Source organism: Arachis ipaensis, chromosome B02, assembly GCF_000816755.2.
Source record: "Arachis ipaensis cultivar K30076 chromosome B02, Araip1.1, whole genome shotgun sequence".
Classification (NCBI taxonomy): domain Eukaryota; kingdom Viridiplantae; phylum Streptophyta; class Magnoliopsida; order Fabales; family Fabaceae; genus Arachis; species Arachis ipaensis.
This window is the reverse complement of record NC_029786.2, coordinates 83,395,613-83,409,650: the sequence shown is the minus strand read 5'-3', so window position 1 is coordinate 83,409,650 and position 14,038 is coordinate 83,395,613. Positions and strand designations below refer to the sequence as shown.

Here is a 14,038-nt window from a genome sequence, read left to right as displayed (position 1 = left end):
CTAAAAACGAAAACATAAACCAAAACCCATGCTAAGAATGTATTTGATTTACGTTATAATTTTCTGATTTCATTTTAATATTTTCTATTTTTAAAATTTTACTAAAAAATAGCATATTTTCCATTTTCACCTTTTATTTTGAAAACTGGATTAGACCGGCTGGTCGAACCGGTTTAATTGCGAACCGACAACATTAACGATCCGGTCAGATATATAAAACTGTTGTGTAGAAAACCGGTGAAAAACCGTTGAACTAGACAAGAACTGATCGGTTGGACTGAACCGGAATCCCCCGGTTTACACAAAAACGAAAGCTCCTTCCTTTCTTTCTCCCTTTCCCCCTTTCTTTCATTCAGAAAGAAATCACACAACCCCAGCCAAAAAGCCTACACCACCGCCGCAAGGAGTGGCATACTGCTGCGTCCGTCGCACTCAAAGTTCGCCATCCGTCCGTCTATGTAGCTTCCCTCGTGACCCAAGTCTTCAACCCCTGTTCGCTGTCACCGATCGCGGCTGCTTCCTCGAGCTCGGCGTCCGTCGTCTTTGTCTGCTTAGCCGCGCTTCCGTCGCCGTTTGTTTTCCGTTCACGTTCGCGTCTTCGTTCAGCTGTCGTCTTCGTTCGCGTTCTTCGCCGTTCACGTTCGCTCGGCGTTCACTCGCCGTTCACCGTTCGAGTTCGCATTCGTGTTCGTCTGGAAGCCACGTTGCTCTGCTTCAAACACTGCGACCAACCCGCGCGTTCCACCTAGCCGTCGAACTGCTCTCTTTTGTCGCCGCCTTGAGTTCCCTAAACCCGCCACCAGACAATACACTCACACAACACCAATACTCTGCTTCAAACTCTGCAACTTCTGATTTCTATTACAATAAGTAACTATTTGATTTGGTAGTGGTTTGGATTATTTCATAGACTGAATTAAAGTTACAATAGTTATGTTCTCTTCTCTATCACATTGATATTAAGCTTTGAATTCTCTTATTTTGTTTTAATTTTACCGCACTCAGCATGTTTGATGAAATGCTTTAACCATTTTTCTGGTTGGTTTTATAATTTCTAGCTTTTAGTAAGTTGATTGCATGTGAAATTAGAATAATTGGATATTAATAATTAGGAAATTTTAGCTGCACAAATAGCATCTTTGCAGAGAACATATTAGCATGATGATTCCACTTGCATTAGTGTTCTTCTGGTAAATTTTAACTGTTATTGTGAATTTGTTAATTTGCTAATTGTTTTTGTGTTGTTGTTCTGTTGTTCTTCTGTTACTTTTAATTTTTTTGTTTTTGTTGTGATTTTCTGTTCTTGATTTAAGCTGTGATTGAAGGTTCTTTGGTTTTGGTATTCTTCACTTTCCTGTAAGCTTAGCTTTTAATTCTTTGAGCATACACGGATCAAATCATTGTTTTCAGCAATGGTGATTTTTAGATTTTTTTTTGGGTTGCTTTGTTTTAAATGTTCCTATTGTTTTTGTGTTTTTGCTGTGATTTAAATGTTCTTTTGATTCTTTTTTTTTTTTTTTCTGAATACCCAGTCAGTACTTGGTTGATTGGTTTTGCTCACTGAATGTTTTGATGATAAATTTTAAATTGATAACTCTATTACTGCTTTACTGTCTGTTTCTGTAGTTAAATTTTATTAAAGTTTCTTGAATTTGCACTGCCTGTGTTATTGTTTCACTGTTCCTTCATTGCTTTTTCTAACTTCTGTTCTTATTAAAAGATTTGCAATTGGTGATCTTTTGATTTATTATATGCTTCATGTTTTCATTGTTCTGTTCTTATGAAGAAAAAATTTCCAATTAGTGATTGTATGATTCATGTTTTGATTGTTTTGTTATATAAACAAAATTTTGTTTTCATTGTTTGGTTGCACTGTCCCTGTTCTTGATCTCCGCCGACTTGCTACCCCTCCTCCATGTTGGATTCCTTTTGTTTCAGGCTTTGTTGTGTTTTTGTTTCAGCCTCTGTTGTGTTGTGTGTTTGTTTCGGGCTCTGTTGTGTGTTTATTGTGCAACACTATCATTTTTTGTTTTACTTTTTGACTTAGCTACATTAAGACAATATTCTTTATCTTTAACTTGTGCATTGTAATTCAATCCAGCTATTTTTAATGGAAGTATAATTATGTTAATTGTCAACAAATTTGCAGCAAGTTATTGCATATTTTGATGATTAATTACATTTAGTTGGTGATATTTTACGTAGGGTTTTAAATTTGAAAGATATTTAGGATGTTTATTTATAATTTATTTATTATTTTATTATGGAACGGTTTTTCCGGTTGAACCTCGGTTAGACCGGTTAGACCAGTGAACCAATAAACTAATGACTAAAACGGTTTGATGACTGGTCCGGTTTTCAGAACCTTGCTCTTGACACAACCAACGGTGGAGCCACGATTAAGGGAAGGGGTATATCCAAACCAAAAACCAAAACCATAATCCTCTTTAAGTTCCAACGTTAATGTCATCCATAAACATGAACATACCGCTGTTGCACCCCAAAACCAGCACACCTCATCATTCACAGTTGCTCCTCACACAAATCAGGACATGCCAAAGCATGCAAGAATTGAAGCAAGTGCATGCCTTTCTCATCAAAACAGCACAAAACCATGAACCTGTTGTGGCAACAGAGCTTCTCAGGCACTCTGCAACCTCTGATTTTCGTGATATTGACTATGCCCTCTTGTTGTTCGATGAAATGCCTGAACCAGATTGCTTTGCCTGGAACACGTTGATAAGAGCACTTGCTGAAACCCATGATAGGCCACTGCATGCCTTGCTGTTTTTCTGCAATATGGTGTCTGATGGGATGGTGGAACCCAACAGGTTCACCTTCCCTTCTGTGTTGAAGGCTTGTTCAGTGTTGACCAGGTTGGAGGAAGGGAAGCAGGTTCATGGTTTGGTTGTGAAGTTTGGATTTTCTGGTGATGAGTTTGTGGTTAGCAATCTGCTAAGGATGTATGTGATGTGCGGGAATATGGAGGATTCCCATGTTTTGTTTCGCAGGAGTGTTGATGGTGTTGATTATATGAACAAAGTGATGAGGGATAAGAGGAGGGAGGAGGGTATTGTGGTTCTGTGCAATGTGATGGTTGATGGGTATGTGAGAGTTGGGAACCTTACGGCTGCTAGGGAGTTGTTTGACAAGATGCATAAAAGGAGTGTGGTTTCTTGGAATGCAATGATTTCTGGCTATGCACAAAATGGGTATTTTTTGGAGGCCATAGAGTTGTTTCATAGGATGCAGATGGAGGATTTGCTCCCGAACCGGGTGACTTTGGTCAGCGTGTTGCCTGCAATTTCACGGCTCGGGGCCATTGAACTGGGGAAATGGGTGCATTTGTATGCAGAGAGGAACAAGATTAAGATTGATGACGCTCTTGGCTCTGCATTAGTTGATATGTATGCAAAGTGTGGGAGCATTGGGAAGGCTGTTCAGGTCTTTGAGAGTCTGCCTAAGAGTAATGTGATAACATGGAATGCTATACTCGGTGGTCTAGCCATGCATGGTAAAGCCAAGGACGTGTTTGATTTTTTTGTGAGGATGGAAAGAAGTGGCATATCCCCTAGTGATGTAACATACATAGCCATCTTGAGTGCTTGTAGCCATGCAGGGTTAGTAGACAAGGGTAGATCATATTTCAATCGTATGGTTAATGTGGGGTTTGTGCCTCGGATAGAGCACTATGGATGCATGGTTGATCTCTTGGGACGTGCTGGATATCTAGAAGAAGCCAAAGAACTTATATTGAACATGCCAATAAAATCAGATGATGTCATATGGAGGCTTTGCTTGGTGCTTGTAAGCTACATAAGAATGTTGAAATTGGAAGGCGTGCAGCAGAGGTTTTAATGCAACTGGCTCCACACGATAGTGGGGCATATGTGGCTATCTCGAACATATATGCCTCATCTGGTGATTGGGATGCAGTTGCAGAGGTGAGGTTGATGATGAAAGACTTGGACATAAGGAAAGACCCTGGATGCAGTTGGATCGAGATTGATGGTGTTATTCATGAGTTTCTTGTTGAAGATGATTCCCATCCTAGTGCCAAAGAAATACACTCAATGTTGGAGGAAATTTCGAACAAATTAAATTTTGAAGGTTATAGGCCAGATACCACACAAGTCTTGCTTAAGATGGATGAGACACATAAAGAAAGTGTGCTGCATTACCACAGTGAGAAGATTGCAGTTGCCTTTGGCTTAATTAGTACAACACCAAAGACCCCACTTCAGATTGTGAAAAACTTGCGAATTTGTGAAGATTGTCATTCCTCCATGAAATTAATATCAAAGATTTACAATCGCAAGATAACTATCAGGGACAGGAAGCGGTTTCACCATTTTGAGCATGGTTCATGTTCTTGTATGGACTACTGGTAGTTGGTCATTCTATGGTGACTGCAACTATAGGTTTTCAATTGTCCTAACTGTTACTAACCTCCTTTGAGTGTCTTTGAAAAGCAAAGCCTCTGTACTGGTGAGTATAGTTGCTAGAATTTGTACATCAAAAGATCCTTTTTATTGTCCATAAATTAGATGCCTTTTGCACATAACTTGCTCAGACTGATGTAATCACAAATATATAAACCTCCCAAGTACTATAGTTACTTTTTGTTTTTCAAAATTTAGTTGGCATTTATGGTATAAAATTCTTCTTAAGTTACATGTAAACAAATGATCATGACGGTCATGTGAATGTGCCTTAAAAGTGACTTTGAGAGAACTTTTGTCATAACTGAGCTGTTTTCAAGTACATTCTTGTGCAGAGATTAATAATTTTGGAGGAGAGGTTTTCCAATCAGCATCGAAGGTAATTTCCTTAGAACCACTTTTGAGAGGGGAACACACCTCAAGGTTCTAATCCAAGCTACAGCTCTACCATTTTTGTCACACCGGTAGTCTGTAGCTCCAATCACTGCTCATGCATAATGTTCCTTATTCATAAAACACTGAAACAAACACCTTCCCTTGATGAAATGGCAAACCATCTTACTCACTCCATTACTTAAACTATTTCATCCATAAGATAAATCCTAATACCTTGGTATTATGGGTAAGAGCAAGTATCGTCTTTATTCTTATTAGTTTCCAAGATAAATCCTAGTTCAAAATTCAATCTAAAAAACCATGACTCCAATGCATTTGATTTACAGCTGCTTGCACAACCGTTATCATGGCTCACTTCAACCAAGTTCAATTGGTAAGTTTTAATTGCTTTTAGCTATGGTTACTTCTTGGGCTTCTGTGATTATTCTACTTGTTTTAATTTCATTGTTGATGTTTAGGCTGCTGGAGATTCCATTGCCATTTTCTCTTCATTGAATATAAGAGCCGCTATTTTGTGAGTCCCTCTTTATCTTTCGTTCCTTTCTCCCCTCCCCTTTCTTTTGATTTTATGGAGCTCGTGATTAACTTTTGTTGTCATATAACAACATGCTGTATCAAATGTTGGATTAGTTCTGCAATTGTCTTCATAAGGAAATTGATATGCTAAAGCTACTCTTAGAAACTACACTAACTAAAGCTAAATATTTTTCTTTTCCATTTTATTCAACATAAAAGATTACATTCTATAGGAACCTAAAAGACCCTAAAACATTCTACTACTAGGACACATCACCTATTCTAGAACATATGCCTATGGCACTTACTACCTTCTTAGAATATTCCTATAATTATCTTTCCCATCATGTCTTTTGCTATAAATCCTTCAGGTTCCTAGTTATACATCTTTCTGAACAGGACTTTGTTCTATGCATTGTTGATTGTTCCTCAATTGTCTTGACCAGTAGTTTCTCATGTTTGAAATCCCATCTCTCCTTTGACTATGGGCTTCATAAATGTCTTGCAATATCTTGTTTGCAGTTTTTCCTATAATCTGGAAGGTGTTGCCTTGCTCCAAAAATGCTGGTTTTAAAACTGAACATGATATTCTTTTATATATTTATTATTAGAATGTAATTTTAATGACCTGTCAGTGTAAAACAGTTTTAGACGTACATTCAACTACGTAATGCTACGTCAGCAAAATAACTACCTTTTACATTGACCGCGTGAATGGTTATCCAAATTATATCATATAATGTATTTAAAACAAAAAGCAAGTAAAAGCTCATTACTCAGGTAATATGGACAAAGGTTAGGAATTGCATCATGTGGTATGTTGTGAACATTCTAACATATACACAAAATATTAGTCATAAATAAGTTACCCGTATAGAATACATATTTGAAACATAAAATATATATTGGAAATGTATAAAACAACACATGTAAATATATACAAATACACGGTAATTGATTTTTGTTGTGTACAAAGCATTTTTTAATCTCTTTAATACTTCTTCTTTGGAAAGATTTTTGTTCTTCAGCCAGTGTCACCTTTTTTGTTCAATTACAGCAGATCATATTTAATTTTAGCCAATTATATAATGATCTAGTACATTTTCTTTCAGATTGATCCCATTGATTGGCCACTAAATTGAATTTTTTTATCTTTCTTTTTAGAATGGCATGGTAAAGACTAAAGACACACACATTTGATATTATAAAAGCGATTTTGTTATTTATCAAAATATTTTCTGATAAATTAGTGCTAGATCTGGGAGAGAGCTTTATTTTTGTTACTTGGGATCAGAGACTCAGGGTAGCTAATATGAGAAGACTACATGAGGAGGAAAAGGGAACAAATTATGGACTGATTCTATTTTTAATGGTATATTTATTGGATTATGTTTTTTTGATGTCAGGCATATTCTCAGATACTTTTGTGTCTTTGGTACTGCTATCTGCATCAGTTCTTTAAGCAGTGAACCTCTGATTCTTACCCCACGTTTTGGGATTGGTTTTCTTTTAGTTAATGATAAAAAATCTTACTTCTGTTTAAATATAAATTCTATATTTTGAGGGTGAATTTGGTTCATAATTACTGGTCGATAATAATCTTAATTATCTTCTCATTGCATCATTGAAAAGTGGTTCATAATTACTATGCATTGTTGAAAACTGGTAGGGGCATTCATAATCCAAAGGCATCTTTCGGCATGCAAATTTGCCAAAAGGATAACTGAAAGTATTTTTCTTTTGATTCTCTGGAGCTATGTAAATCTGGTTATGACCAAAATAACCATAAAAAAAAAACAATATTATGCATAACAAACCTGTAATTCTTTCCAATATTTGGTCAATAAAGAAAGTGGAAAATGATTTCTCTTGATTGCATCATTTAATTTTCTGTAGTCAATGAACATACATCATCATCTAATTGTTTTGTTCGGAATGAGTTCATTGTAATTATTTTTAACCACACTGATTCCTCTCTTTATTGGTACAAACTGCACAGTTCTAACCTTGACAACATGTTTTTACTACATTCTTCACTGTTGGGGTTGAACATGTAGTTTGTAGTTGCCTTTCATAAAACTTCTGTGTAGGTTTTCCATCCAATAGCATCTTTGTGGCCCTTCAAAACTCTAAGCAGCTTTCCTTCTTCCAAGTCACTTAAAAATATACCGAGTATAACATGAAGATTTTTTTTTTCCCCATGAAAGATAAATTTAAGTGACTAGGAATCTATTTCAATTCTACTTTAGGTGGCTCCTCCTTCACTGAAGGAGAATTATCGTCAAGGTTTAAATGATCATAGCAAGGTGTGGACACTAGTGGTTGAGCTTCACGAAGTTGTTACAGACTTCAAGATCATGACACTCAGTTTCTTCCACACATTATTGTTAACCAAATAAGCTTCCAATGCAGTACCATAAGATGATACTTTAATTTGAAAGAAGTATTTACTCATTTGTCCATAGCTTTCACTCTAAAACATTGTTGAGTTTAAAGAAAAATAACAATAAATTGATGAGGACAAAAATTAGTGGTTGGGTTGAAAGCCCAAAAATGTGAGTAATGTATGTGTTCATTGTGCAGAAAAATAAAATGTTCAAAAACTAGTCCAAAGCTTTCTTGACAGCACTTATTCCCTTCTTTGGCCCGTAATTAAGTGTTCAACTCTCTAAACAAGCAATTACTTTTCTCTTATGACCATAACCCATGTGACTAACTTTAAATCAAGGAGAAAAATATGTTTCACAAGTAAAAAGGTATGTTCAGATTAGGTTTAAGCAAAGTGAAAAAAGGTGGATCACCAAACTTATGCACCAAAAGGGAAAAAGAGGAAAAAGTCAAAGATTGAATCACTCTAACTTGTTGAAATTACCATCTTCTAACTGCATATTTTTGGGCAAGAAAAAAAAAAAAATAGAAGTTGTTTTACTCTGTTATAAATCAAAGGTCACAATTGAAATTTGGAGCCAAGAATGGATCAATAGTTCAAAATTTTGAAGTGAAAGAAAAAAAGAAAAAAGAGAAGCAACTAGGTAAAAATTCAAGCCAACTCTATTATCCATGAAATCATTGCTGTTGTCTCATATCTTTTCCGCGTCTCTGATATGATTTATGGAAAAGAAGAACAAAATCAAAGATGTTCAACCAAACTCAAGTTTTGGAAGCTATAAGAGTAAACGGCTAAAAATTGAAGTAAGTAGAGTTAGCACACTGTTTGGGTCTTCATAGCTTTCTAGCTATACCTTCTTCTCCTTCATGATTTTACATTGAATTTTCTATTCTTCAGTTTTATCCTTCTTTGTCTTTTTAATCAATGGAAAAACGCAAATATGTAAGATATTAGTCAAAGCCTTGAGAGAAAATGCAAAGAAAGTAATCATGGAGAAAAGTCAGAAAATTATTTCGATCTCTTTTGTATGTATCGTTTTGTATTTATGATACTGAGAGGATTCTCATTAAGTTGGGTGAGCACTTAGATGTTGAAAGTCTAAGAAAGAATCTAGCTAAATCAAGCTTAGCTAGAAGTTTGGTTTGTCCTTGATAGGATTAAGTTGAATAATTGGAAATTGATGTTTGTATGTCTTTGAAAAGATAGTAAAAATTCTACTACAGTTGTGGTGGAAACTAGATGTAAGTCACATTCTACATGGTGGTTAAACCTGATACATGACTTTGTCATTTACTCTTCTCTGTTCTGTTTCTGTTTTCTTTTGATATGAAACAAAATAAAATTGTCTCCCACATAATCAATCTCGCAGACGTGATAGCAACTCAGTGTATTCAAAAGTAACTTGTTTGCTTTGTTACCGATCAATCGTCAAGAGACAACTAAATTGTGCTTGCATAACCAATATTATAGACTTAACAAATTTAAAATCTAGTTTGAAGTTAAAGGGTATAAATTTAAAAGAGGCCATAAATCCAATCCCCTCACCCTCTCTAGGCCATTAAAAATCTTCAATTGATATCAAGATCTAGGTCTCAAGAAATCAAGTTTCACAGCTTGAAACAAAGATCAATGGCCAACAACATGGGTGCAAATATTGTGGTGTACATACTCACTGAGGGTCAGTCCAACAACAGACCTTCCATCTTTAGAAGTACAAAATCATTTTAAAAAATTTGCCATCAAGATCTATTTGTCGTCATGTTTGCAAAGAACATACTAATTAAAAATCTGATAAACATATTCACAACATCATTCAAAATGCTTAATCAAAATAAACTACGTTAAACTTAGTTTAAAAAATTACATTATACGTTGAAATCAAATAAAACCAAAGAGGCAAGTGTACATTCTAACTTCACGAACATTTAGCAATATATATTACTATATGTATAATTTTATTCGTACGCAAATAAAAAATCATCCATAAGTCATTTAAAATGATCTCATATTTAATTTTTTTAATAATAATAATAATAATACTACTACTACTACTACTACTACTACTTTAACACAATAAAATATAATATACATTATAACGGATAATATAATATAGTTAATTTCACTGACTATGCATAAAATAAAGAACTACTAGAATGATAGAGAATTAATTATTTAATTACACAGACATTTAGCAATATGCCTATTTGAACAGAATACCTTAAACTATGTGAAGTATATGTATTCAAGCTTGAGCATCACTAATTTACTAAATTCAATTCCAATTCAAAACTAACAGCACAACATCACATCATTACAGCATTAGAACTCACAAAAGTCTAATAACCTAATCTAATCCTATCTTAACCACATAAATTCACTAAACAAAAAATTATTTCTAACTAAATTATTATACTAATTAACAACTAAAACATAAATTAATCGTAACCTTAACGAAAACAAAAACAGAAATTTATTTACCAGAGAATGCAGATACAAAGGTGGACGGGAGAATATTGGTGGTGGCCGGTGCTATTGGTGGCGGCTGGCAGAATTGGATGGCGGCGAGAGGGAGAGGGACTGCTGGAGGGGATGCGGCGGCAGGGCCGATGGAGCGGCAGGGAGGGAGAAGGTTAGAGAGAGAGTAGAAGAAGAAAGGAGAGAGAGAGAGAGACTAATTGAGGAGGCGGTGGCGGGGTTGACGGAGCGGCAGCGAGGGAGAGGGTTAGAGAGAGAGAGACGGATTCGAAAAGAAGGGGGAGAACGTTCATGCTTCAAATTTAGGACAAAATTACCGTAAAAAAATCTGACGATAAATCATTGTAGGTCACTAAAATGCAGCGTTTCTACTAATTGAGTTTACTGGTAGGTTTATCCGACGGTAAATCCGATACTAACTTACGCACCTATTTTTGTTGCTTTCCTCTAATTATTACCGACAAATTTGCCGTCGAAAACATAAATCTGTCAGTAATAATTTAACCTGACAAATTCGATATTTTTACTGCCAGTAAATCTGTCATTATTTTGCGACGCTAAATTTGACGATAAATTCGACGGTCATTTTTATTATAGTGCTTGTTAGTCTCAAGCTTCCTTTCAACCTATCTCGTATTAATTATTAGCCTTCTATTCCCTTCGATACAAGCTCAAAGCCCCAGCTTTCTTCTTTTTCCTTGGAGTCAAAGCTCATCTTTGCCCTTCACGACTAATGTTATGATCGAGTTGAGCTATTCTTTGGTCTGGCCAACATTCTTCAAAGTTTACCATGAGACTTTAGGGTCTAGTCTCGATTCCTTCTTTAATTTCATTCTTGGTCTAAAGTTGAACTTTGCTTCAACAAGTACAAAATCATTTTAACATTGTTTTTCGTATGGATGTTGAAAAAATTTCATAATCAATTTTTTTTTTAAGTAAACTTTTTTCATATGTTCATAAAAAAATACTTTGTTATTCCTAAGACTTACAAGTAAGGTGACTGGGTTATGAGAAAAGTTAACTGAATTATGATAGCGATGATAAGTAACGCAAGGATGAAAGGTGCTAGCGCTAGTGAAGGGAAGGCGATAATAGTGGTAAAAGGGAATGCAACGGTTAGGTATGAGGAAAGCAAGGTAGAACATGATTAGGAAAAGGAAGAATAGATGATTTAAGCTTTAAGGTTTTTTTTTCCTCTTCATTTCGAGTTTTGTTTGACTTTTTTTTCCTTTTCAGAACCTAAAACGATGCCATTTTGTTCATAATTTAGAAATTTGCTAATTTTTCAATTTTCATCTAGTTCTTTTATGAAGCAAGTTTTTCATTAAATCAAATTTTATTTTCAATCAATTCGTAGTTCGACTATCTGATTTTGACCAACTTTTAAAATTATGCACTAAATTTTGGTACCTACAAAATTGGACTAGCTCTATCTCTGCACGGATAATATAATTTAGAGTCTACAAAATTAAATTTTGGCCGTTGTAAAATTAGACTAGCTCAACCTCTCTCTCTCTCTCACACACACACACACTGGTGACTTATGAAGCACGGACACTTCATTGAGTTACCGTGTCGGTGTGTTGGACATAACACACATAGACACTCGTTTGACATGCTTGTCTTCGTGTCCAACCGTGTCCTATCCAAAAAAACAAAAAACATTGCCGGACACAGCCCAAACACAGCCTAGACACGCAGGACACGGCCCAAAAGTTAAACTTTAGTGATTTTTAGCTTTTACAAAAGTAAAACGGTAAAACCCTAAGTCCCTAACTTTTTCCCTTCCGCCGTCCCACTTTCTTTGGCACCACACTTTCTCCTCGTCACTGTTGGTCTACCATCACCTCTGGTCGTCGTCACTGTATGAGTGTTAGTCGTCAATCTCCACACCTTTGGTCGTCGCCACCACTTCCTCCGTGCTCGTCGTCGTTGCTCCCTGTTCACCGGTGGTCCCTGCCTGTCATTGCATCTTTGGTCGTCGTCTGTCTACTCCATTCCAAGTAAGAGAGAATAAAAGAAATGCATATTATATGGTTATTTTTAAAAATACTTATTGGTTTAATATTAATAAATATATTATATTATTAATATATGCATGTCTCCGTGTTAGACAACTTTTTAGAATTCGCGTGTTGTGTTATGTCCTATATCCGTGTTCGTATTTGTACTTTATAGTTGATGATTGATATTAATGGCTGATTTTAGTGTACACGTTACATAGTTAATACTTAATTAAAATCATGTGAACTTTTTGTATGATAAATATATATATCTATGCATAAAAAAAAAAAAAATTACCAAAGTAACGGTTGAAAAAAAATATATATATAAAAGAACTTCTGTTGAGAGGTATGTAGGATGGATTGAGGTGGACCTAGCCTAAGATTATTATAGGCAATATCCCAGACAAAGTCCTATTGGGACAGTGGCCCGCCATTGAGAAACTGTACCAAACAGTTTCCTAAACAAATTTCTGCCGTCACCCTTCAATTTCATTATCACATTATGCATTGAATCATGAGGACGGTGGGAAGACTGACCTAATAATTAGTAGCTCTTTTTAGTTAATTAAGAACCATGTTCTTTTAGTTGGAAAAGGACTTGCATTATTCTTAATTATAATTTATATATAATTAAGTTTGAACGAAAGAAACATTATTTAGTTTTTTGGTCGAACTAAATAGTACTCATAAATTATAGAGTCAAAATCTTATATATCCATTTATTTTGATTGTTTCAAGATTAATTATTAACTAGAATGAGACCCCGCGATGCGCAGGACAGTAAATTAATGATAGTATATAATAAATATTAAAAATTGTTATATTTTGTAGAAATAAATTAAATATGTGTAAATTGAAGTTAAATTTAAAAGGTGTTTTATTTTAAATAATTTGTAGTACAAAAGATTTGAATATTAGAGTTGTACAAAGTGACATTTTTATTTGGTGGTTTGATTTTTGTATTTGTTTTAGTTGATGGACTTAGTCATCTTATGTGGCGCTCATCCTCTTTTTTTTTTGTTGGTTGTTAGAGTTGGTGCTTTCTTCTTTTTGTCGTAGGTTTTTGCGAAGACATGTTCTTTATGAATTGTTGAGTTTGATGCACTTTCTATTGTGTTATTTGGTTTCATCTTTGTATGCATATTCTTCTTTCGAAGATGTGTCTTGAATTTGTATGGTTTTCTTTCTCCTTAATCTCTTGATGGGGTGGTGCTTCAATGTCATTATTTTTTTGAAATGTCATTAGATTTGAAGCAGTTGTGCCCAATAAATTTTTTGCGTCGCCATCAAATAGTACAAAAGTTGTTGTAACACTTTGATCTAAAACCTTTAATTGAATTCTGAACCTAAAATAAGTATTGGGCTAGCAACTAATAATTTGATAGATGAGATTATGAAAAGTATATAGAGTTATCTTATTGTTGGATATTGTGGTGTTTGATTACATGTGTCACAAATGTAGTTGTTTCTTTTTTTTTTATATGCTTTCATCTGACACTTTTTACATTTAACATAGTTCCATCATAATTTGTCATCAATTTCGTTTATAGTTGCTAAAATTGTGAAGATTTTTTTCTATTCCAATATTCAATTTATGTTATCATTAGGTATATGGTATTTGAGTAAGTATGAATGTATGATGCATGTTGTGATTTTTTTTGTCATACCTGATCATCAGATTCTCATTGCAGTTCGAAAATAATTTTTTTGTGCTAAATTTGATGTTATGTGAATGAATAGTGATAAAAGACTTATATATGTAGTTTAAATGGTATGGAATTTAAATACTTATAACGTAAAATTATTATGATTAA

General features: G+C 34.7%; 1 protein-coding gene across 1 annotated transcript; it reads left to right on the top strand.

The window, feature by feature from the left end:
* On the top strand, positions 300-6,706 carry LOC107625552 (pentatricopeptide repeat-containing protein At5g48910-like). Its single transcript, XM_021116059.1, is given in 5 exon segments — positions 300-778; positions 2,363-3,787; positions 3,790-5,211; positions 5,297-5,352; positions 5,877-6,706. Coding segments are annotated over 2 exon segments (1,926 nt in total). The 5' UTR covers positions 300-778; positions 2,363-2,463; the 3' UTR covers positions 4,392-5,211; positions 5,297-5,352; positions 5,877-6,706.